Source organism: Eretmochelys imbricata, chromosome 4, assembly GCF_965152235.1.
Source record: "Eretmochelys imbricata isolate rEreImb1 chromosome 4, rEreImb1.hap1, whole genome shotgun sequence".
NCBI classification, from domain to species: Eukaryota; Metazoa; Chordata; order Testudines; family Cheloniidae; genus Eretmochelys; species Eretmochelys imbricata.
In genome coordinates, this window is record NC_135575.1 from 129,670,780 (window position 1) to 129,692,208 (window position 21,429).

General features: G+C 43.0%; 1 protein-coding gene across 5 annotated transcripts in view; it reads right to left on the bottom strand.

The window, feature by feature from the left end:
* MAEA (macrophage erythroblast attacher, E3 ubiquitin ligase) overlaps positions 1 to 21,429 on the bottom strand; it is a 112,899-nt gene that overhangs the window by 56,042 nt on the left and 35,428 nt on the right. For all 5 annotated transcript variants that reach the window (XM_077815960.1, XM_077815956.1, XM_077815959.1 and 2 more), the window contains exon 3: positions 12,649 to 12,852. In XM_077815960.1, the coding sequence (XP_077672086.1) occupies positions 12,649 to 12,852 (204 nt within the window). The remainder of the gene's footprint in view (positions 1 to 12,648; positions 12,853 to 21,429) is intronic.

Here is a 21,429-nt window from a genome sequence, read left to right on the forward strand (position 1 = left end):
GAGTTTTACATCTAGCCATGTATTACAGTACCTTCCTTCTTCACAGGATACTATTCCTGATTCCCCAGAGGGGCCCCGCCCCCACATCCTGTTGTGTGACTGCAGATTATTTTAAAATTCATTCAACTCAAAGATTAAAATACCTGATTCACTTTAGGCATGCAGAGTAAGCATGAATTGCCAGTTTTGCCTTTGTGCGAGGAGATTTAGCAGACCTAATAGTGCTCAAACTTGGGGCACATGTATGTTTCTGGGACATGCCGATACTGCTACCGATCTGTTACGGATGAGCAGAGTGCCACTATAATGTCGTATACCATTTAGCAGAGAAAGATGCCAAAATAGAAGACGACAGCCTTTAGAAAACAGAAGTGACCCCTTATCTGGAAGATCCTCCTGCTGGCAAACAATAGCAAATTAAGGTCACATGGTTCATTACAAGAGATCACATCTGCTGGCAACTATAAGCATTAAGCCATCAGCGAATGCCTTTATCCTGAATATAGTTTCTAATGTGCCTCAATACTGTGAACTATGTATTTACAGAGAAAATTTACCTTCAGCTCAGCCAGTGGGGAAACCCAGAAGAATCCATTAGGTTCATTAAATGCTGAGCTGTTCTTAAAAGAAACCAGAGATCAATTTTATGAATGATACAAACCTGGGAAGTTTCATCAATACCATACTTTGAAGGACAGGATAAATACTGTTCAGTCTTGATTAACTCAAGAAATCAGCTGGGCATTCAGGAGTGGCTTTACTGTCTCAACTGGGAAGGAAAAGTCAACTTCAAGACCTGTCTCGAGTCTCCAGTTTGGGAGGAAATCCACAAGAAGATTGGGGCAAGGCAACTCAGGCAAAGGCGAACTTTCAAAAGTGGTGAACACAATAAGGGTCTTACATGTGATTCCTGCAAAGTGACTATTTTCTATGACTATGACTATCTTCTCCCTTTTGTCTTCAATTGAAAGCCTGCCTTCAGTTTTGGGGAACCATATTTAATAAGAAAGAATAAAGGAGCTTAGAACAAGGAAACAAGTAGGGTAATGTATGGAAAAAATAAAATATGACAAGTTGATCACAAGAACGTTCCCTCTAAAGAAAGAAAGTGGTCTAGGAAAGACCTGACAATTGACCAAAAGTAGGTAAAATTAAGTTAAGACAAATCAACAGCAAGTAAAGAGTTAAAATAGTTGAATGAAAATTTAATTAAAATTAGACAATGGGATACACTGTCACAAGAGTTTCCAGAAGGTATCTTTTGAGATATTCAAGGCTAGGCCACTGTATACTTTTCCATTAGGAATGGTTTCTGAATAATGGAATCAATACTGTCATGATGCAACAGGGAAGGGGGACAAGATGGACTAGATGGGCGACTTCAAACCTTTTCATGCAACAACTCCCATTTTCAACCACTTACTACTTCAGCTTCTCATATTAGTTCCCATGGTGCTTCGAAAGGTATCCATTCTGAAAGTATTTCAACCGGAGACACAATCTTGTGCAATGGTTTAAGAAGGGGGAAGGCAAGGCAAGGAGGAGTAGAATCAGTAAGGTGCACCGAAATGGATTTGAGTAGAGCCCTGTGCGGATACAAAATTTGCATCCACATCTGATCCACAGATATAGAGTGGATATCCGCGGATTTGCAGGGCTCTAGATTTGAGCCTAACTTTAGGTTCCTATTTTTGGCGAACAAATCCCACCTATTGTACATTTTACATAGTAAGGGCATTAGGGGAAAAACATTTATTCTCACTTCACAGGAGATGAAACCAGAATAAAAAGTATGATCAGCAGAATAGGATGAAAAATTTGAGTGCCTCTAGAATCTTAACACATAATGAAAGATGAAACACCAACAGAAATATGGTCAACACCCACAGAAATCTCATTGTTGAATAGGGACCGTACGTTACATATTGCACATTTGTACTCACTAGTCTCGTAAATCCAAAAATAAGGGACCATTTAAAAATTCGTGACATGTTGTACAAATATTTTATTTAAAACAAAAGATGAAGGATCAAATTTCTCTGAAAATGACTGCTACTGATTGTTCTACAGATTACTTACTAGAAGACTTTCACTAAAATTGGATTTTACTGTTGATGAATGACAAAAATGTAATTATAATATGTAATGTTGCAGAACATGGAAATACAATGCCTAAATTAACAGATCACCTCTGCCAGCAAGTTGAATCTGTATATGAATTTGCAAATAAAACTATGCATTTCTGATGTTGGCTTTGCAGTTCAAGGTCATAACAGAATCACAATAAGATTATTTATTACTCAGTCCAACAAACTAATACTGATGAGCTTCATTTATATGCCATTATATAAAAAAAGTTTTTAACAATCTAGCTTTTATTCCTCCACCCGATTTATCAGCTCATTAAGGAGTCAGAAAAAAAATAAAAAAAAACCAACTATCTATATAAAATGAACAAATGTGAGCAGCCCAGATTTTTCCATAAGCATTATTTGGAGAGACAGACATTTTTAGTCCTCGATTATATTTTGGTATCACTTGGGAAAGTCAAATAATGGTTTTTATTTTTTTTAAAAAGGGAAAGGAATCTAGTTACTACACATTAAATGTTCAGTGTTATTTTATTTCCCATTTTCAAGATAACCTGTATTTAAAGATTTTGCATGCCATAAGAATTTTATTATTTTTATTTTTTCCCCTTAATTTGAGCTTCTGCATAGCTCTGAAGCCTTTAAGGTTTTCTAGGTTCTTTACATCCAGCACCCTTCTCCACACAACAGTTAGGGTTGCCAACTTTCTGACTGCAGAAAACTGAACACCCTTGTCCTGTCTCTTCCCCGAGGCCCTGCCCTTTCTGAGGCCCCACCCCTGCTCACTCTTTCCCCTCTCCCTCCATCACTCACTCTCCCCCACCCTCGCTCATTTTCACCGAGCTGGAGCAAGAGGTTGGAGTGTGGGAGGGGGTGAGGGCTCTGGGCTGGGGCCAAAAAATGAGGGATTCAGGGTGTGGGAGGGGGTTCCAGGAGCAGAGGATTGGGGCATGCGGGGGGGATGCAGGCTCCAGCTTGGGGTGCTGACTGTGGTGTGGGGCTAGGGATGAGGGGTTTGGGGTGCAGGAGGTGGCTCCGGGCTGGGGCCAAGGGGTTCAGAGTGTGGGAGGGGGTGCAGGCTCTGGGAGTGAGTTTGTGTGCAGGAGGGGGCTCAGGGCTGGGGTGCAGGAGGGTGTGCATGCTCTGGGAGGGAGTTTAGGTGTAGAAGAGGGCTCAGGGGGCTGGGGTGCAGGATGGGGTTCAGGATGTGGGATCCTGGCAGTGCTTACCTCAGGTGGCTCTTGGAAGCATCTGGCATTTCCTTCTGGTTCCTAGGTGGAGCCGTGGCCAGGCAGCTCTATGCGCTGTCCCCGGCTGCAGGCACCGCCCCCGCAGCTCCTGTGGCCATGCCACCGCATAGGAGCCAGAGGAAAATGCCGGCCGCTTCCAAGAGCCACGCAGAGCCAGAGTAGGCAGGGAGTCTGCCTTAGCCCCGCTGACTGGACTTTTTAAAGTAGAGAGCAGGAATTGTTTGCTCAAGACTGGTCTAACTCCTTCTAAAAGATGCATAAACATGGAATTCACAAACTGCGTCCTAATACAGAGTCAGGCATCCAGAGAAGTTAAGAGAGATAGGGAATAGGCAAAAGGGATATGGGACTCTCACATTTCTGACAGGTAGCTTACAGGAGAAAGCTACCTTTGCAAGACTCCCCCAGACACTAGAGTCTGGGGGAAAAAAAAAGACCTGAATGTGTCCTCTCCCATCTGGATTCATCACAGAGGTAGAGTTAAGAAAGCAGATTAAGGAGAGGTTGAGTTGGAGAAAAATACAGTTCTTATTTGCCAAAGTTTTGTAAACCCTTCTCCAGGTCTTTGCTTTAGCCCAGGGGACTCCTACAGTGGTCAAACTGCCTGCTCAGTGAGTGTGCCTCTTGTATTGAGGCTGTGGACATGTGGACAAGCCTAGGAGGAAAAAAACCTGTGAATAATCCTGGTGGGAGGCAAGCTAGTTGTAGCCTACTACAGAATTAACCATGCCTATCCCACAGCAGCTGCCTCTTGAAGATTACAGCAATGTGGTAGTGGCTAAGACACTTAACGTAGCCTAGGAGATAGAATAGGGCTGCTTTGGAGAGAAGAGAGACAAGGTAGGTGAGGTAATATCTTTTATTGGACCAACTTCTATTGGTGAGAGAGACAAGCTTTCGAGCCACAGAGCTCTTCTTCAGATCTGGGAAAGGTACTTCCAGCATCACAGCTAAATGGAAGGTGGAACAGAGTATTTAGCACTAGTAGTTAGTACATACTGAAAGGGACCATTCAAGGTAGAGTCTGCAGTCATAGGACAAAAAAAGAGGGGGTCACTGGAAAGAAGGAATTCACAAAATCTAGCAACTATTTTCTACTTGTTACTGTAACTAGACAATGGGGGATATGTCCACATTAGTGGGCTCTCTAGCAGAAAGGAAAACACCATGAGGTGGAAACACGTTTAGCTTCCAAAGGTTTGTTAGGGAAAGTAGGCCAAAGCAGCAGGCAGCACAAGTCAAATACATTATATTCATGCCTTACAATTAAAGACATGCTTAAGTATTGTTTCTAGGAAAGGGCTGGGGCTGTGGGGGGTGTGTGGGGAAAGGGGGTTACTAAGTCCTGTATCAACTGTATCTACAAAATTCCAAATAAAGTGTTGATTCCCACCCCCCACATCCAATGCTTTAGGTATGTCATCAGGATTTCCCCAAGATTTTAAGAAGGGTAAGAGCAAGCTATCAAAAGTAGTCCATGTGTAGGAAGCTTGGAAAGTTAATGTACGAGTTTATCTAGCCTTTCAGCTTATTTTAAAAGCGTAAAGGGAAACTTTTAGAGAAAAGAATACGTGGTAGGGTCTGCCATTAAATAAGGCTTTATTGAAAACCCTGCTACTGTTGAATCTAGCTTTGAAATCTTATTCTTCACAAGTTCACTACTATAGTCTAGTGATCACTGGAGTTATTCGAATACATTTCATTTGTGAAGGGTTTAATAATCTATCCATTAAAATCTACTCCACTGATTTTTGGTATGATTGCGGGGGGTAGAGGGGGAGAGAGAGAAATGTATCTATCTATCTCTGCAGGGTCAAGGAAGTCCATCTGCCTGCTCTTTGGCAGGTGAATACTACTTATTTAAATTTACAGTTCAGGGGAATTTTACTGAAAGTAGTTAACCTATTTGGTTCAAACTAGCTCAGTCTTCTCTTGCCTTTGTACTATTTCCCCCTCCCCCCAAAATCTTCAGCTAGAATCCCAGGAGGATCACTTCTATGGAACCATGCATCACCTCGTTCTGTGAGCCAGTAGCCTCTATTCTGCTAGAGAAAATAAAAACTATCTGCTTGGTAAATCAGGAAATTCTGAGCAACAACTGAATATTAACATTCCCTAAGTCTGCACCACAACATGAAAGATCTCAATAAATGGTTTCAGAGTGTTTCTGCTGAGCAACAGTTTGCTTTGATTATAATTAAATTCTAATTCACTTAAAGAAGTCCGTTTGTTCAAAACTCTTAAAATTATAAACAGTAGTAGATCTACTTCAAAAGAGTCAGATGTGACAGACACTCTTTGCATTAGTGTTTTCACTTTCCTCTAATGAGAGGTTGTCTACATTGGAAACTTGGCCCCATTTTGTCAAAATTTAGATTCCATGCAATTCAGTCTTAACTTTTAACATATAAAGTCTGGCCAGACAAAAACCAATAAAAAGGTCTGTGCAATGCTTCTTGAAGGTATTCAGGACCGAATCTCCTTGTTAGTCACCGGACTCCTAGAAAGAGACTTGCTGGTGCTAAACTGAACGTCAGCTCCCTGTCACGGCATCTGTTAGCCACCCAAACAATCTCCTCAGAAGCTCTGCCGGCCTTTACTGGGGATTACAGGTAAACTAAGTGCACGCAATCCTTGAGCCTCCTTGAAGAACATTCCCCTATAATATCCAGCCCATCATAGGACACTCACAGACATTAACAACTTCACTATCTCCAAAAGGGACAATGTACACAACAACCTGTTTGGTGGAGCTGAGGATTCATATTTAATATTACAGCACTGAGATGAATTTATAATAAAACCACGAATAAATGTATTAATAAAGAACAGAGGATTTACGTGCTACTGAGAAAGGACAGTAGAAAGAGAATTGGTTACAAATAAAACAAAAGTATAACATGCTTCTAAGACTAAACATAAGAAACAGTTACCTACTGTAAATTTAGTTATTTGAGATGTGACAGAGATATGTATTCACTCGGTGTGCGTGCACCCAGCTCATTGGAGCCAGAGAAATTTGCCTAGCAGTACCCTTAGAGGGGCAGTACTCATGCCTTGTGACAGTAGCCCTTCCCCTGGCTACAGGAGGCGGCGCTGCCCCAACCCTCCCCAAGTGCCTTTGGACTGAATGCCTGGAAATCGGACTCTAATGCAGAGAGGACAGAGGGTGGGTCATGGACTACAGGTCTGCATCACATCTCAGAGAACTACCATTACAGAAAGTAACCATTTCTTCTTCAGTCATGCATTCCACTTAAATGACTCACAAGCAGTACCTCCTCCCACCAAGAAGACAGGGCTTGGAATCCACCTAAACGAGGACTGCAGGACCGCTCTACCAAAGCTTGCATCTGCTCTGGAAGATGCTGTTAAGGTGTAATGGTTTGTGAGCATATGTACTGATGTCCACATAAGCAGCTCTACAAATGTCCAATATGGAAATTGGAATGAGAAATGCTATGGACATTGCTTGCGCTCATATAGAATGAACATGCTCACACTGAGGGGGCATAGCCAAGGCTATTTTGTATGCAGCCTTGATGCAGGATGTTACCCATTTGGAGATTGTCTGTGAAGAGCCCGCCTGACCCTTCATGTAGGCTGCATGTACCTGCACAACCAAACAAGACAATGCACGAAACGGTTTAGTCCTGTCCAAATAAAAGGCTAGACATCCTCTGACTTCTAAGGTATGGAGAGGCTGATCCTACAGAGGAGGATGCGGCTCAGGAAAAAGCACAAGTAAATATACCACCTGGTTCAAATGAAACAGAGACCACTTCAGACACAAATTTTGGGTGGATCATAGAGTTACCTTGTCTTTGGAGAACTGTGTATAAGGATGCTCTCCCATCAGAACCTGCACTCTAACACTTTCCTTGCAGATGTTATCACTACCAGGAAAGCAGTTTTCTGACAAGAGCGGAAAGGGACAAGATGCTAGACTCTCGAACAAAGAATCTTGTTACCATAGGCTAGAATGATCTTCTTTGAAGAGGGGGAATGAAATGCCAATAGTGCTGCACTTTCAATTAACTAAGTGCAAGCCTTAACAACTGAAGGTGTAGCAGGTACTCCAAAATGTGCTGGCTTCTATCCAGGATTGGTTGGATTCTGAAGGCTAATGACAACACAGAAAACCACTTCCATTTCACTGAATAGGCTATTCTGGTACAGGACTTTCTAATGTTGAGCAGGACTTGTTGAACACTGCTCTTCCTCCTCATTCAACCATGCAGCAGCCACGTCGTAAAATGCAGGGAGCTGAGCCTGGGATGCAAGATGTGGCCGTGATTCTGAGTGAGTAGGTTGGAATGGAGAGGAAACAGGATGGGAACCTAAACTGACAGCGCAAGAAGGTCGAAGAACCAACACTGTCTCAGCCATGAGAATGAACTTGGCTTGATCTGCCTTGATCTTTAGAATGACCGGGAACGGAGGAAAGGCATACAGGAAAGCGGACTGCCAGCTGAGGTAGAAAGCATCAAACAAGAAGCCAGCACTGAGGCCCCACTGAGAACAGGACAGACAACACTTCTTGTTGGCTGTTGTAATGGGGTTGCCCCAAGAAGTGAAGATGACCCAGAGGACACTTGTCTTCAGGGACCATTTGTGACTTGTGGAAAATAACTGCTGAAATGGTCTGCAAGATGATTCTGAACCCCGGGCAAGTGAATGGCTACTGGAGCAATGTTCTCCTCAATGCAGAACTACCACACCCTGATCTCCTCTAAACAGAGCAACGTGGTGTGGGCTTCCCCTTGTTTGTTCACATAATACATCGCAGTGGTATTGTCGGTAAGTACGTGAACCACTGAGTCACTGATATGGTGTTGAAAAGCATGATGTGCATTGTAGATGGCCTAAAGCTCCAGCAAGTCGATATGGTGTGAAGACTCCCACTCTGAGCACAGTCCCAGTACTTTCAGCAACCCCAGGCATGACCCCCAACCCATCTGTGAGGCATCAGTAACAAATGCCTTGGTTGGCGAGGGCCGGACAAAAGGGAACGCACTGGCAAATGTTCTCTGGATGCATCCACCACTGTGAGTAGTTCAGGACCAGTGGAGGGAGATGAACAAATCTAGAGAATGACAAGCAGGACAGTAGACCATCCTGAGCCACATCTGAAGTGGGCAAAGGCGCAACCTTGAAAATTGGATTACCTGCATGCAAGTGGACATGTGACGCAAGAGCCTCAGATGCCTGAACAGTCGTGGAATGCTGAGACTGCAGAGAGAGGCAAAAGCGGCGAATTGTCTAAAACAGTCATCGGCAGAAATGTTCTCAATATTGTGGAATCTAACAAAGCCCCAATGAACTCGATTTTTTGAGTGGGAGCCAAGGTTGACTTTGCGATGTTTAGGATGAGACCCAGATGGTCAAGCAAGCACAGCGTTGCCCTGACATGAGCAAGAACTTCCTTTCTGGATCTGTCCTTCAGTAACCAGTTATCCAGATACAGGAAAATATGAATTCCCTCCTTTCTGAGATGCATGGTCATTGTTCTGGTGTACTTGATAAAAACCTAGAGGGCAGAGGAGAGGCCAAAGGGAAGCACTGTGTATTGAAAGTGGCGTTCTGCCATGTTGAACCAAAGGAACTTTCAGGTGGCGATTTTGCCAAGCCACAGAAAGTAAGCATCCTGAAGGCCCAAAGCAGCAAACCAGTCTTCTGAGACAGAGTGACCATTCAGAACCTCACGTTCCTGATATATTTGTAGAGTCCGCTAAGGTTAAGGATGGCTCTTACCCCTCCCTTGGATTTGGGTACCAAGACGTATCGGAGTAGAAGCTGTGACCCTGGTGTTCCTGCGGAATCTCCACCACTGCTTTCAAAGCAGAAAATATACCAGCTTGAGTAGCAATATCTCATTAGAGGGGCAGGGAGGGAATATGGGGAGTTGGTGTGGAGAGGAACATAACTGGACTTGATGGCGCTTAGGACCCAGCCATTGGTGGTGATTGACCCCAAGCACTGTGAAAGCGGGCCAACCTGTCCCAGGGGGGAGGGAAGAAGAGACTATGAGGAGGGAGGAGCAATGATAGAACAGTGCTCTGGACCAAGGAGTCAAAATGGGCACTTGGAGGACACTGGGACAGGAAGTGTGGAATGATCAAACCCTGAGCCCATCTACTTTCTCTCTCTGGGATGCTGCTTCCGGTGAAGGTTCTAAGCTACTTGAGTCTGTTTCTTAAATGATCTGCAGTTTGCACAATGCTCCTTGATGTGGGCCTCACCAAGACAGAGCAAGCACTGTAAGTGGGGATTGCTGTTGGGGATCACTCCCCCACACGGACAACGTTTAAACCTTGGTGAGGGCACCACCAAGGGAAACACATTACTACAACTGACACTACTCTAACACCAAGGTTACTAACAACTATATACAAGAGAAAAACTAAACTAGTTGAGAGGTTGAGAACACACAGAGCTCCCACTCCAGTTATGGGTGGTGGGAGGGTCAGGGTGCACTCTTATGTAGTCAGGGAAGAACAGCAGAAGGGGAGGGAGGGGGGAGGGAGGGAGACTATAGGTAGGGGAGGGGCTATAGCCATGATACACAAGAGCTGCCTTTCTACGGGTACTGCTAGGCAAATTTCTCTGGCTCTGATCTGCTGGGTGCGCACACCCAAAAATGGAATGCATGGCTGCATCTACTTGAGGAAGAACTTTAGCAGTCTACACTCCTTTGCCTAAAATGGTTTCTCATCCTCAAAGACTTTCTGCAAAGCCTGCAGATTTTCAGTCAAAGCATGATCCAGATTTTTCCATGAGTCATCCCCATCTGCCAAGGGTGTTCCTCCGTGAAGCAGATAACAAAAAGTCCTTTTGCTTTTACTTATATTTTCTCCAAACTCATTGTTTTGATCCTAGACACAAGACAACTCACCCTGTGGTTTTAGTCTCCAGTGTCTTCCCAGGCTGATTTCACATCACTGTCAACCAGGCTTTTCCTGTTGACTTACATGAAAATGCAGCTCCCATTGTGTTTTAGATTTTTCAAAGCTCAATTTACATCAGAGACCTAGACAGACAGGTAAATCAACATTCCTTTGTCTAGGACAAAACTTGTTTATCAACCCTGCCTTGTTATAGGATTTAAAACATATTTTTAGTATATGCATACAACTTAATTATCACCCACACACATATCAAAGAACATTTACAATAACCAGTGAAATATATGCTATCTTTTGACACCTCACATGACCTTCTTTACAGACAAATACTACAACAGCAATATGTTAGGTGTATGTTAGGTCTGACAGGAGTTGCTGTTGAAGGCAGTAACCCTTTGCCAGTTGGCATTGGGAGAGTCTTAAGGTCAGACTTTCTTTGTTCACTCTACTCCAACTACTAAGTTTTTCTTCAATAGTTAAATGATTCAGACGTTAGGCAATTAAAAGTGTTTAGAACTGAAGGCAGCAGTCAGGTGCTGATGAACTCAAACATTTTAATCCAAAAATAGTTTTCACGTTTGCTAATAGTTATCTATGCAGCAGATGGAAGTGGAAAGTCATGAGGCGTCACAAAAAAGTATTCTGCTCACTCCTGCAATGCATTAGACAACAGTCCCACTCTAGCCATGCTCACGTCAAAACCAATGTTATGCCTTTTCAGTTTAATTAATGCTCAACAGGAGCTGCTACATAGGGGAGATAATCTCCTTAACCTCTTTATTGCTGTGTAGCTATAGCTGATACATACAGAGGCATGATGATTCAGCAGAAGATTTACAGCTCCTGTTCCAGTGGAGGAAAACCTCCTTTCTGTCAGCAGAGGACCAACAGGATTTCAGATCATGCAGTTCCAGCTACATGATACAAGAACAATAGTACTTTATTTTTTAGGATTCTTCTTGTTACATGGCCCTTCTTTACCAAGGACAATGACCTCATGAGCAAAGAGATGCCTATGAACATGATTTGATGTTCTCCTCTTAGATAAGATTATTCTACTCATTTTTCACTTCCTTATTTCCCTTCCTCCCCCGTTTCATTTTCACATTTATTGAAGACATTGCTGGCCAAACAAGATCAGATTGGTTGAAACAGCCATGGAACTAAGAAATAGGTTGGAGTTAGAAGCAAACAAACAATTACATTAATGCTGTAGCTTTTGGTATGGCTAGCAACTAAGTTCCCCCTTTCTGAACTGTGTCCAATTTAAAAATATTCCCTCCCCTCAAAAATTAAAACAAAACCAGAAAACCATACATGCTGATAAAACTACCACCACCACCTTCTTCCTCCTCAAAAATATGTTTTTAACAGTAACAGTCATGGTCTTTCTAGTGTCAGAAGTGCTAAGACAGCTTACAGTACTGAGCCGGGGCACTTCTGAGTCCCAATGACACTTACCCCCACAGCTCAGCAAGACAAAAATAAGCCAGTTTCCAAGGAGAAAGACTCCAAATTCTCATAGGAACCAGCTTCTTCCTAAAACATTAATTTCATTTTCCTCTGAGTTGCAGTTGCTGGTGGAGCACAAAAGCCTTTCAGGATCCAGTATGGGTCAGCATCTTGCATACATAATCCATGCAAAGGAACATGAAGCGTATAAGCCCTGAAGTGTTGTTCGGCAACATGATTCAGCAACTTTACGGAAACTTGTAAGTAGGAGGAAGGCAACACATAAAATAAAGTGAAAGATGACCAGAGGATGTAAATAAAATGCACAAAATTGCTGCTTTGGAGCAAAACCATAAATGGAAGGGGAAGGAAGACACTCTGGCTACAAAACCTTGACAACTATTAAATGAATTACTCCAAAGTATTTTATAATTCAAAGTGCCCCTAAAGATGTTTAATAGTAGTATAATAATACAACAGAACTCTAGATAGCTTATATGTTACTGTGATCGGCCTGATTACCTCAAGAATTGTGAAAGTATGGCTGGACAGATGGGAAGCTCCACTAACTGCTTAATCAACAGTCTGACATTCTTTAATAAAAATGTAACAGTACATTTGAGGAACCGGGGGGTGGGCTGGGGGGAGGGAGTGTTGGTCTAGGAATTAATTTAACTTTATAACTTCAACACTACGATTCCAATTCTAATTTCTATTTAACACACAAACATGCAAACCTATACTGAGAGAACAGACTCTAGAGAATTGGTTTAGAGACTAATTTAAATGAAATATTAAGAATTCAGGCATACTCTAGTACACAAAATAGCTAGCATATTACTGATCAACAGCTGTGTTTCCACTAATCTCTCTTTAATACAAACTGACGCTCAGATACCATAATGATTAGCACAGTATAAGAATCTATATAGAACAGAAGTCGGTACCAACCTCAATACCACTCTGCCTGGCTAGTTTTACAGCTGTATTGTAGTAGCCACAGCGCAAGAGATGTTCCACCATCATGCGATCCATACGTTTTTTCTTCCACATGTTGGCAGCAGCTGGCTGGTCACTGCTATGTTCTTTAAGGTGCTCAATCCTGCGTTTACAAAGTTTTGCGCTCTCATCTTCAGCCTGGATTGATTCAACTGCCTAAATTTAAGAAAGAATTATCCAATTAATAAATAAAGCAATTTCAGCTGCAGGGAATAATGACTTTTAAAGCAATATATAACCTTTATTGTACAATATGTAGAATGTGTACCAATCCAACAAACAAGATTACACATTGCCCAGAACAAAACAAAACAAAATCCATATAGTAGCCTATGAGTTACAAAAGGTTATTTCACTAAGATAAGTGGAAAAATACAACTAAACTGGTAAAATTATGTACAGGAAATTTCAAAATCGAGCTCGGCCTCATTGAAATTTCTGGGTGCTACTGTAGTATAAATCTTTCTCAATTGTTGACCTGAATTTATAGGGCTAATTTATTATGTCTTGCCAATGATCCGACCAGAAGATACTTCGGTTCTTGTCCTAAATTCAGGCTACAGAATCAGAGAACATAGGAAGTTCAATGTCTTTTACGGACCCTCGGGATGCATGGCAAGGACACACACACTGATAACAAAACCAAATTTTCAATATCTTTATTAAAATAAATGGGAGAGTAATCAAAGCTATAAGCCACAAAGAAGTAACACAGTTCTATAGTCCCTGGTGGTAAAATCCCTTTTCTAAAAGGCTACTTAAACTAGCACACTCATATCCTTCCTTGGAGACCTGATAGTGGGAGACAGAGGATGAGCCTCATCTCTAGCATGCCTAATGAGTTTGATGGTCCAGGCTCCTCAATCCCACGCTGGTAGAGGTCAAGATCGAGTGTTGAGTAGCTAAGCTATATTGCAGAAGCTGAACAGATAGCTTAACAGAAGGTAACTGAAAGAAGGAGCAACCCCTCTGCATGGCAGTTTGCCCTTTTATAGAGTCCTAGCACTGTCCTGAATATTTATATTAATGCTCAACCCTCCATGCCCAAATCTTATTTCCTCACCCACTTAAATCTTCGGGTACACTTACTCTACAGGCTAGCATATCCTGACATGTTAATATCATATTCATACATATTAATATTGATGATCTCATCCTCAAAACCATTACCTTTGGCCTACATCATTACTTCCATGTTCTGCAGTCTACCTTGTAGTTACTGGTGTGTTCCAGAATTTTGCTAAACACATTCAGTTCTCCATTCAGTTTCCCAAAGTCAAAAGGGATAACCGGTAGGCCAGCGGTTCTCAAACTGTGAGTCGGGACCCCAAAGTGGGTCCAGACCCCATTTTAATGGGGTCGCCAGGGCTGACTTACACTTGCAGGGGCTCGGGGCTGAGGCCCAAGCCTGAGGGAGTCAGCCCTGGGCAGCGGGGCTCAGGTTACAGGCCCCCTGACAGGGGCTGAAGCCTTTGGACTTCAGCTTTGATCAATTGGGCAGTGGGACTCGGGCTTTGGCTTCCCCACCCAGGGCAGTGGCACTTGGGCAGGCTCAGGCTTCGATCCCTGCTCCTGGTGTTGTGCAGTAATTTTTGTTGTCAGAAGGGGGTTGCAGTGCAATGAAGTTTGAGAACCCCTACGTTAGCCCATTTATCTATGCCAAAGGTTACAAACTAACACTTACGCTACTTTGCTCTAGCTAATTATACAGGATACAGGCCTGTAGGTTCCTTGCATTACAGCCAAGTATAATGAAGTAATGTGTACTGGAATTATTCAATACAAAACATAAACCAAGAAAATAATATAATCAAACCAATAAAGAAAACAGATTGTATAACATAGCAATTGTATAATATAGCCCCATGGGCTACAAAATAGAAGAAATGTAAATGTGACCACTTTAGTAGCAGCTGCCACCATGCCTTACTATTCATATCCCACCATAAGTTCCATACAAGTTTGTTGCCAATGGATCTCAACAGTTGAAACCCACTGGTCTTGCACCTATGGTCTGCCCTCATTTCACCCTCCCCATGCCGCTATGCTGCTCTTCAGGGGACTATTGCAGAGCAACCTGTACGGCCTCTCCACTTTTGCTTTCTTTTGTCCTCTTACAGCAGTAGAGCCATGTACTGGGACTTGCACTAATGGACTGAGAGAGAGGATTTGGCCCTCACAACATCTTTCAATCAAGGATCTCAAATCAGTTTGCAGTCAAGTCTCAGTATCCTTGTTAAATCTGTAGGAATTATCTTTATTCTGCAACACTCGTTAAGGACTTCTGCAGACTGTGTCCTACCTCCAGTGCTCCTGGCAACATGGGTCTACTGCTAGAATCTTTTACCTACTAGTTTTACCTTAAGCAAGCCGGGATGACGAGTTTTTCCCAGCCACTCTTACAGAATGCCTAGCTCAGAGAGTCAGCACAATGAAAGCCTCTTTCCACAACAATACTATTTTTACCACATAATCACACTCTTCTCTCCCCCTATCCTATCGCAATTAGATGGCTGATTAATCATGCTGCATGTTTCACTTAGCAATTAATTACAACCACATTTGCAACTTGAGGCTAGGTACTTATGACTGCTGCACATTACACCAGTAGCCAATTCAGATCCCACAAAATAAGTCAATGTGCATAACCTACTGACAGCAGTCAACAGCAGTTTTATTTGCTATTATATGTTATAATGAAATATCTCATTACTAAGAATGGGAAAGCAGCGGATAGAAGATGCACTGGTTTAAACTGTCTAGTCTCCTCTCACCCAGTTAAAGAGAGGAGTTTCATGCTCTCAAGTGGAAATCCACGAGAATTCAGAGTATTCATGGGAAGGTCAGTTTTGGAATGCCTGGTCATGGGCCCCAATTGCAGTGCATTAACAGAGCCACTAAGAAAACTTCCCTAGTTCTTGTCCACACTAAGCCTGGCTCTAGTTCAACCTGTTATATTAATCCAAACTTTACAAATCCTCATCACTCCTTAAAAGAAAAATGGTTCACTGTAACTGAGGTAACTCCAACTCACGAGGGTGTTTCATTTTTACTACAGAATTTTTCAGTGTAGGGTCCAAGACAATTTAAAGAACAAAAAACCCAAACAGACTCTTGGTAAGTAAGTTGTGAGCACTTCCTATTTAGCAAAAGAGGATGTTTGTCATAAAAAAAGAATTTTGGCTTGACATTAAATTTCTGAAGAGGAAATGGGTCTGAAAAGACAAGATTATTTTGAGGCAAACATGAAGGCTGAACTCTATACAACTCACCTGAAAAGATGCATGCATCTCCTTGGTTGAATTTACCTTGGAACCAGAGCTGCTGCCATTTTGATCCCCTTGTCAGGACTGTTAGGAGAGGGGACACATACTTTCCTGGGCCTCTCTGCTGCAATTTTGTGGATGAGGTAAATTCAGGGAGTCACTGATGGGAAGTGTGGTCAGCTGGTTAAAAGGGTAGGCATGAGAGAAATGCATGACTCTGGCTTTCCCAACAGAACCAGTGACATGAATACCAGAGACGTCCCCATAGAGAAATCGAAAATGTGGACTGTTGAGAGCTAAGGAAATCAGCCTAAAGAGTCCCTTACCAACATCTCAATAGTTTACTGGGTCCTTGCCTGAACATGTTCTTCGTCCATGGCCTTGCATTTAAAGACCAAAAGGAGCCACTGTTGGAAATGCAAGTAGCAACAAGTGACAGCCTTGGCTGTTTACCTTGGATGAATGTCCCTCAGACTACTGCTTGCCTTGACCTTCACCATGAGTAAGTGTAGGGAGAAAAGATGGAAGGTACCATTTGTCAGTTCTCTGCTAGTGCTCCCTAGCTCTACATGGGTTTCTGCTAACCAGAACAAAGGAAGTCTAGCTAGCCCTTCTCCAAGCTGGTCTGAAGTGTGAGAGAGGGCTTCCCCCACCACAAAAATATAACAGAACACGTGATCCAGGAAGCAGTGCAGGTTTTCCCCTATATGCTTTGTCTGTCACACTGGGATCAAGCAAGGGATGCAAGAGGACATGTCTGGCTGTAGTGCAGGTAGCCAGGAATTAAGTGGATTAGCCCAAAAACATGCTCAAAAGTTGGACATAGATCAAGCTTAACATCCAATTGCACCAGAAAGTTAACTTTCATGGTTTCAGTTTTTAAGAGTTTTATATCCAAGGATCTGCAGCTCTAAGGTATCTAAAGAGGCAGAACCAAACTGGCAGGCTCTTAAGCAAGCATTATGTATCCTTGAGCTAATGATTGATATCTGAGTTCTGCCTGCAAAATAAATACCAAGTTCTCATCCATAGACATCAAAGCACATTATGAAGAAATTAACTATCATTACTGCCATTTTGCAAAAGATGAACAGAGCCACAGGAGGTGAAGTGAAAGCTGCGAACCAGCTGAAGATCCATTTTAGGATCTGAGAACCTTTCTTCAAAGAAGAAAGAAGAGTTTACCTGTATGCACACATCCCTAGACCCTGTTCCAAGGCTCAGCCCTTAAGACTGTGGGGAGTGAGTTCAGGGAGCACATGACGTGGATCATGTGACTGCAGGTTGCAAGGAGCGCCTGACACAAATAGCAGCTGCAGTGTCTAAGCAGTAAGACCACCATGAAAGGACCCAGGAAGAAGCTCTTGACAGTAGTCAGAAAGTGCTGTGTTATCCCCCTTCCTAGATGTGGAAAGTACAAATAATACAGCCCTGTTAAGTGTTCTGTATTATTTTGAACCTTTCACGTATTCTCTTAATAAACCTGCCCTGAGGATGTGCAATGTCTAGAGCCCTTTGGTATTAGTCAGACTGTCCTGCCCACCAATTTATAGCAGCCTTTAACCCACCTCAAAAAAAGAAAAGGAGTACCTTTGTGGCACCTTAGAGACTAACCAATTTATTTGAGCATAAGCATTCGTGAGCTACAGCTCACTTCATCGGATGCATACTGTGGAAAATATAGAAGATGTTTTTATACACACAGACCATGAAAAAATGGGTGTTTATCACTACAAAAGGTTCTCTCTCCCCCCATCCCACTCTCCTGCTGGTAATAGCTTATCTAAAGTGATCACTCTCCTTACAATGTGTATGATAATCAAGGTGGGCCACTTCCAGAACAAATCCAGGGTTTAACAAGAACGTCTGAGGAACAGTGTGTGTGTGGGGGGGGGGAATAAACAAGGGGAAATAGGTTTGAATAGAGACTGGGAATGGTGGATTCATTATAAAAAGTAACCTAAGTTAATTGTATCCAATTTGCAAATGAATTCCAATTCAGCAGTCTCTCGTTGGAGTCTGTTTTCGAAGTTTTTTTGTTGAAGGATAGTCACTTTGAGATCAGAAATCGAGTGACCAGAGAGATTGAAGTGTTCTCCGACTGGTTTATGAATGTTATAATTCTTGACATCTGATTTGTGTCCATTTATTCTTTTACGTAGAGACTGTCCAGTTTGACCAATGTACATGGCAGAGGGGCATTGCTGGCACATGATGGCATATAGCACATTGGTAGATGTGCAGGTGAACGAGCCTCTGATCGTGTGGCTGATGTGATTAGGCCCTGTGATGGTGTCCCCTGAATAGATATGTGGGCACAGTTGGCAACGCGCTTTGTTGCAAGGATAGGTTCCTGGGTTAGTGGTTCTGTTGTGTGGTATGTGGTTGCTGGTGAGTATTTGCTTCAGGTGGTGGGGCTGTCTGTAGGCAAAGACTGGCCTGTCTCTCAAGATCTGTGAGAGTGATGGGTCGTCCTTCACGATAGGTTGTAGATCCTTGATAATGCATTGGAGGGGTTTTAGTTGGGGGCTGAAGATGACGGCTAGTGGCGTTCTGTTATTTTCTTTGTTAGGCCTGTCCTGTAGTATACAGACTAATACTAATTGCGAATACAGACCAACATGGCTGTTACTCTGAAACCACCTCAAAAAGAAGTTTCGGACCTACACACAAGAGTTGAAGCCAGCAGTGCTATTGTTACTGAAGATTGTCAATGCTTACACAGTCTTTGGGCCAGATCCTCAGCTGCTGTAAATTTACATAGGTCTATTAGAGCTGATGGAGTTACACTAGTTTACACCAGCTGAGAATCTGGCCCTTTGTGTCCAAGTTATGCCACAGTTTGTTGGCGGTTTTTGTTCAGGACAAAGTGACAGACTAAATCCTGTCAGACCTTGAGTCAAGGTCTGAAGTTTGAGATGGTTTTCATTTGACTATCAGTATAAAGTACGGACAGTTCCCACTACTGGAATAAGCAAGGCCAGGAAAGAAGATCTTCAGTATCAAGCAGAGGTTTGAGGACAGCTCTATACGTAAAATGCTGCACCGGTGCAGCTGCATCGCTGTGGTGCTTCAGTGAAGATACTACTAAGCCAATGGGGGAGCGTCTCCCGTCAGTGTAGTTAATCCACCTCCGCAAGAAGGTCAAATTTGACCAAAGAACTTGTAGAGACTAGCTCAAGGGGCTGCTGCGGATGATACCCTGGCAGCACCCCCTTTTCTTTTATGAGGAAACTGCAGCATTTCTGTTGGCTGCAGCGGTGACAGAATGACAGGAAGAGAAAGGTGATGTCTCAGAAAGGTGTGTCCCAAGATACATGTTGCTATTCTTCAGTGAAACTCCAGCCTGGCTACTGTCTATCATATAGAAGAGAATAGTGGTCATGCTGTGATTCTTTGTAGCAGGAGATACTGGGCTCTTGTCTAATCTTGCTACTTATTCAAATTACATTCCAGATTCTTGTGTCTATTTTGTAATTAGATTTTTGGGGAAGAATGTGCTCTAAAGTTATCAGAATAAATGTACAGACTGAAAAGGACATCTCTTTTCCTTTTGCTTTAGTCAAAGATAAAGTGTGTTCTTTTTGCAGTCTCTACTACAGCTTCATCGATAGATACATAGATTCCAAGACCAGAAAGGACCATTATAATTCTCAAACTTCATCACACCATGACCCCACTTCTGACACACACACACACACACACACACAAAAAAAAGACTACATAACCCCAAGAGGGGAGACCAAAGCCTGAGCCAACCTGCCCAAACCCTACTGCCCCACACGGAAGGGAGGCGGCAGGGAGGAAGGTGGTGAAACCCTTGCTCTTCAGCCCTGGACATTGGGGCTCGGGCTTTGGTCCCAAGCAAGTCTAACAGCAGCCCTGGTGACCCCATTAAAATGGGGTCACAACCCACTTTGGGGTCCTGACCCACAGTTTGAGAACCGCTGAAATAGTAGGACTTCCTGCATAATACAGGCCATAGAGCTCCCCATACTAATTCCTAGAGCATGTCAGTTATAAAAATATCCAGTCTTGATTTTAAAATTGCCAGTGCACCACTTGCAAACTGAAAAATGGATGCGCAGCTGGCGCTGATGGTATCTTGCTGGAGCTGCTAAAATGAACTTTTGGCCCTGTAGCGGAATCACTTGTGGCCATCTTTCACCTGATGTAGAGAATTGGAACCTTTCCAACCGCCTGGAAGGACAGTATTGTAATCTCACTTTATATGGGCAAGAGACTGTGCAGTGAACGTTAGAGAGAAAGAACAATCATTTTGTTGTCCATGCCAGGGAAGTTGTTTGTGCATATTCTGCTAGTACATTTAGAGCCCCTGCTACACTGGAAGCGTCACCTCCAACAGACAGGCTTTACAAGGAACGAGTTCACATTAGATGCCATTTTGGCCACCTGCTTGTTGTCACAGATACATCATGAGTTCAAGAAATATGTAGCGTATATTGATCTTAAGGCTGCATTTGATTCAGTTGACTGAGTCATGCTATGGAAGGCCTTAAAGGGCATAGGTGCCTCAACCACTCTACTGGACTTGATTAGTGAGCTGCATAATGGAACCACTGCCCGTGTACATCTGGGGAATCGGATGTCAGCACATTTTAAATCAGTATCTGGCGTCAGGCAGGGCTGAGTCTTGGCCCCTGAACTCTTTTGCTGGGCAATGTAACATTCTGTCAGATCCATAGATTCATAGATACTAAGGTCAGAAGGGACCATTATGATCATCTAGTCTGACCTCCTGCACAACGCAGGCCACAGAATCTCTCCCACCCACTCCTGAAAAACCTCACCTACATCTGAGCTATTGAAGTCCTCAAATCATGGTTTAAAGACTTCAAGGAGCAGAGAATCCTCCAGCAAGTGACCCGTGCCCCATGCTATAGAGGAAGGCGAAAAACCTCCAGGGCCTCTTCCAATCTGCCCTGGAGGAAAATTCCTTCCTGACCCCAAATATGGGGATCAGCTAAACCCTGCGCATATGGGCAAGGTTCACCAGCCAGATACCCAGGAAAGAATTTTCCATAGTAACTCAGATCCCACCCCATCTAACATCCCATCACAGGCCATTAGGCCTATTTACCATGAATATTTAAAGATCAATTAATTACCAAAATCATGTTATTCCATCATACCGTCTCCTCCATAAACTTATCGAGTTTAATCTTAAAGCCAGATAGATCTTTTGCCCCCACTGTTTCCCTTGGAAGGCTATTCCAGAACTTCACTCCTCTGATATTTAGAAACCTTCATCTAATTTCAAGTCTAAACTTCCTGGTGGCCAGTTTATATCCATTTGTTCTTGTGTCCACATTGGTACTGAGCTTAAATAATTCCTCTCCCTCTCTGGTATTTATCCCTCTGATATATTTAGAGAGAGCAATCATATCTCCCCTCAGCCTTCTTTTAGTTAGGCTAAACAAGCCAAGCTCTTTGAGTCTCCTTTCAT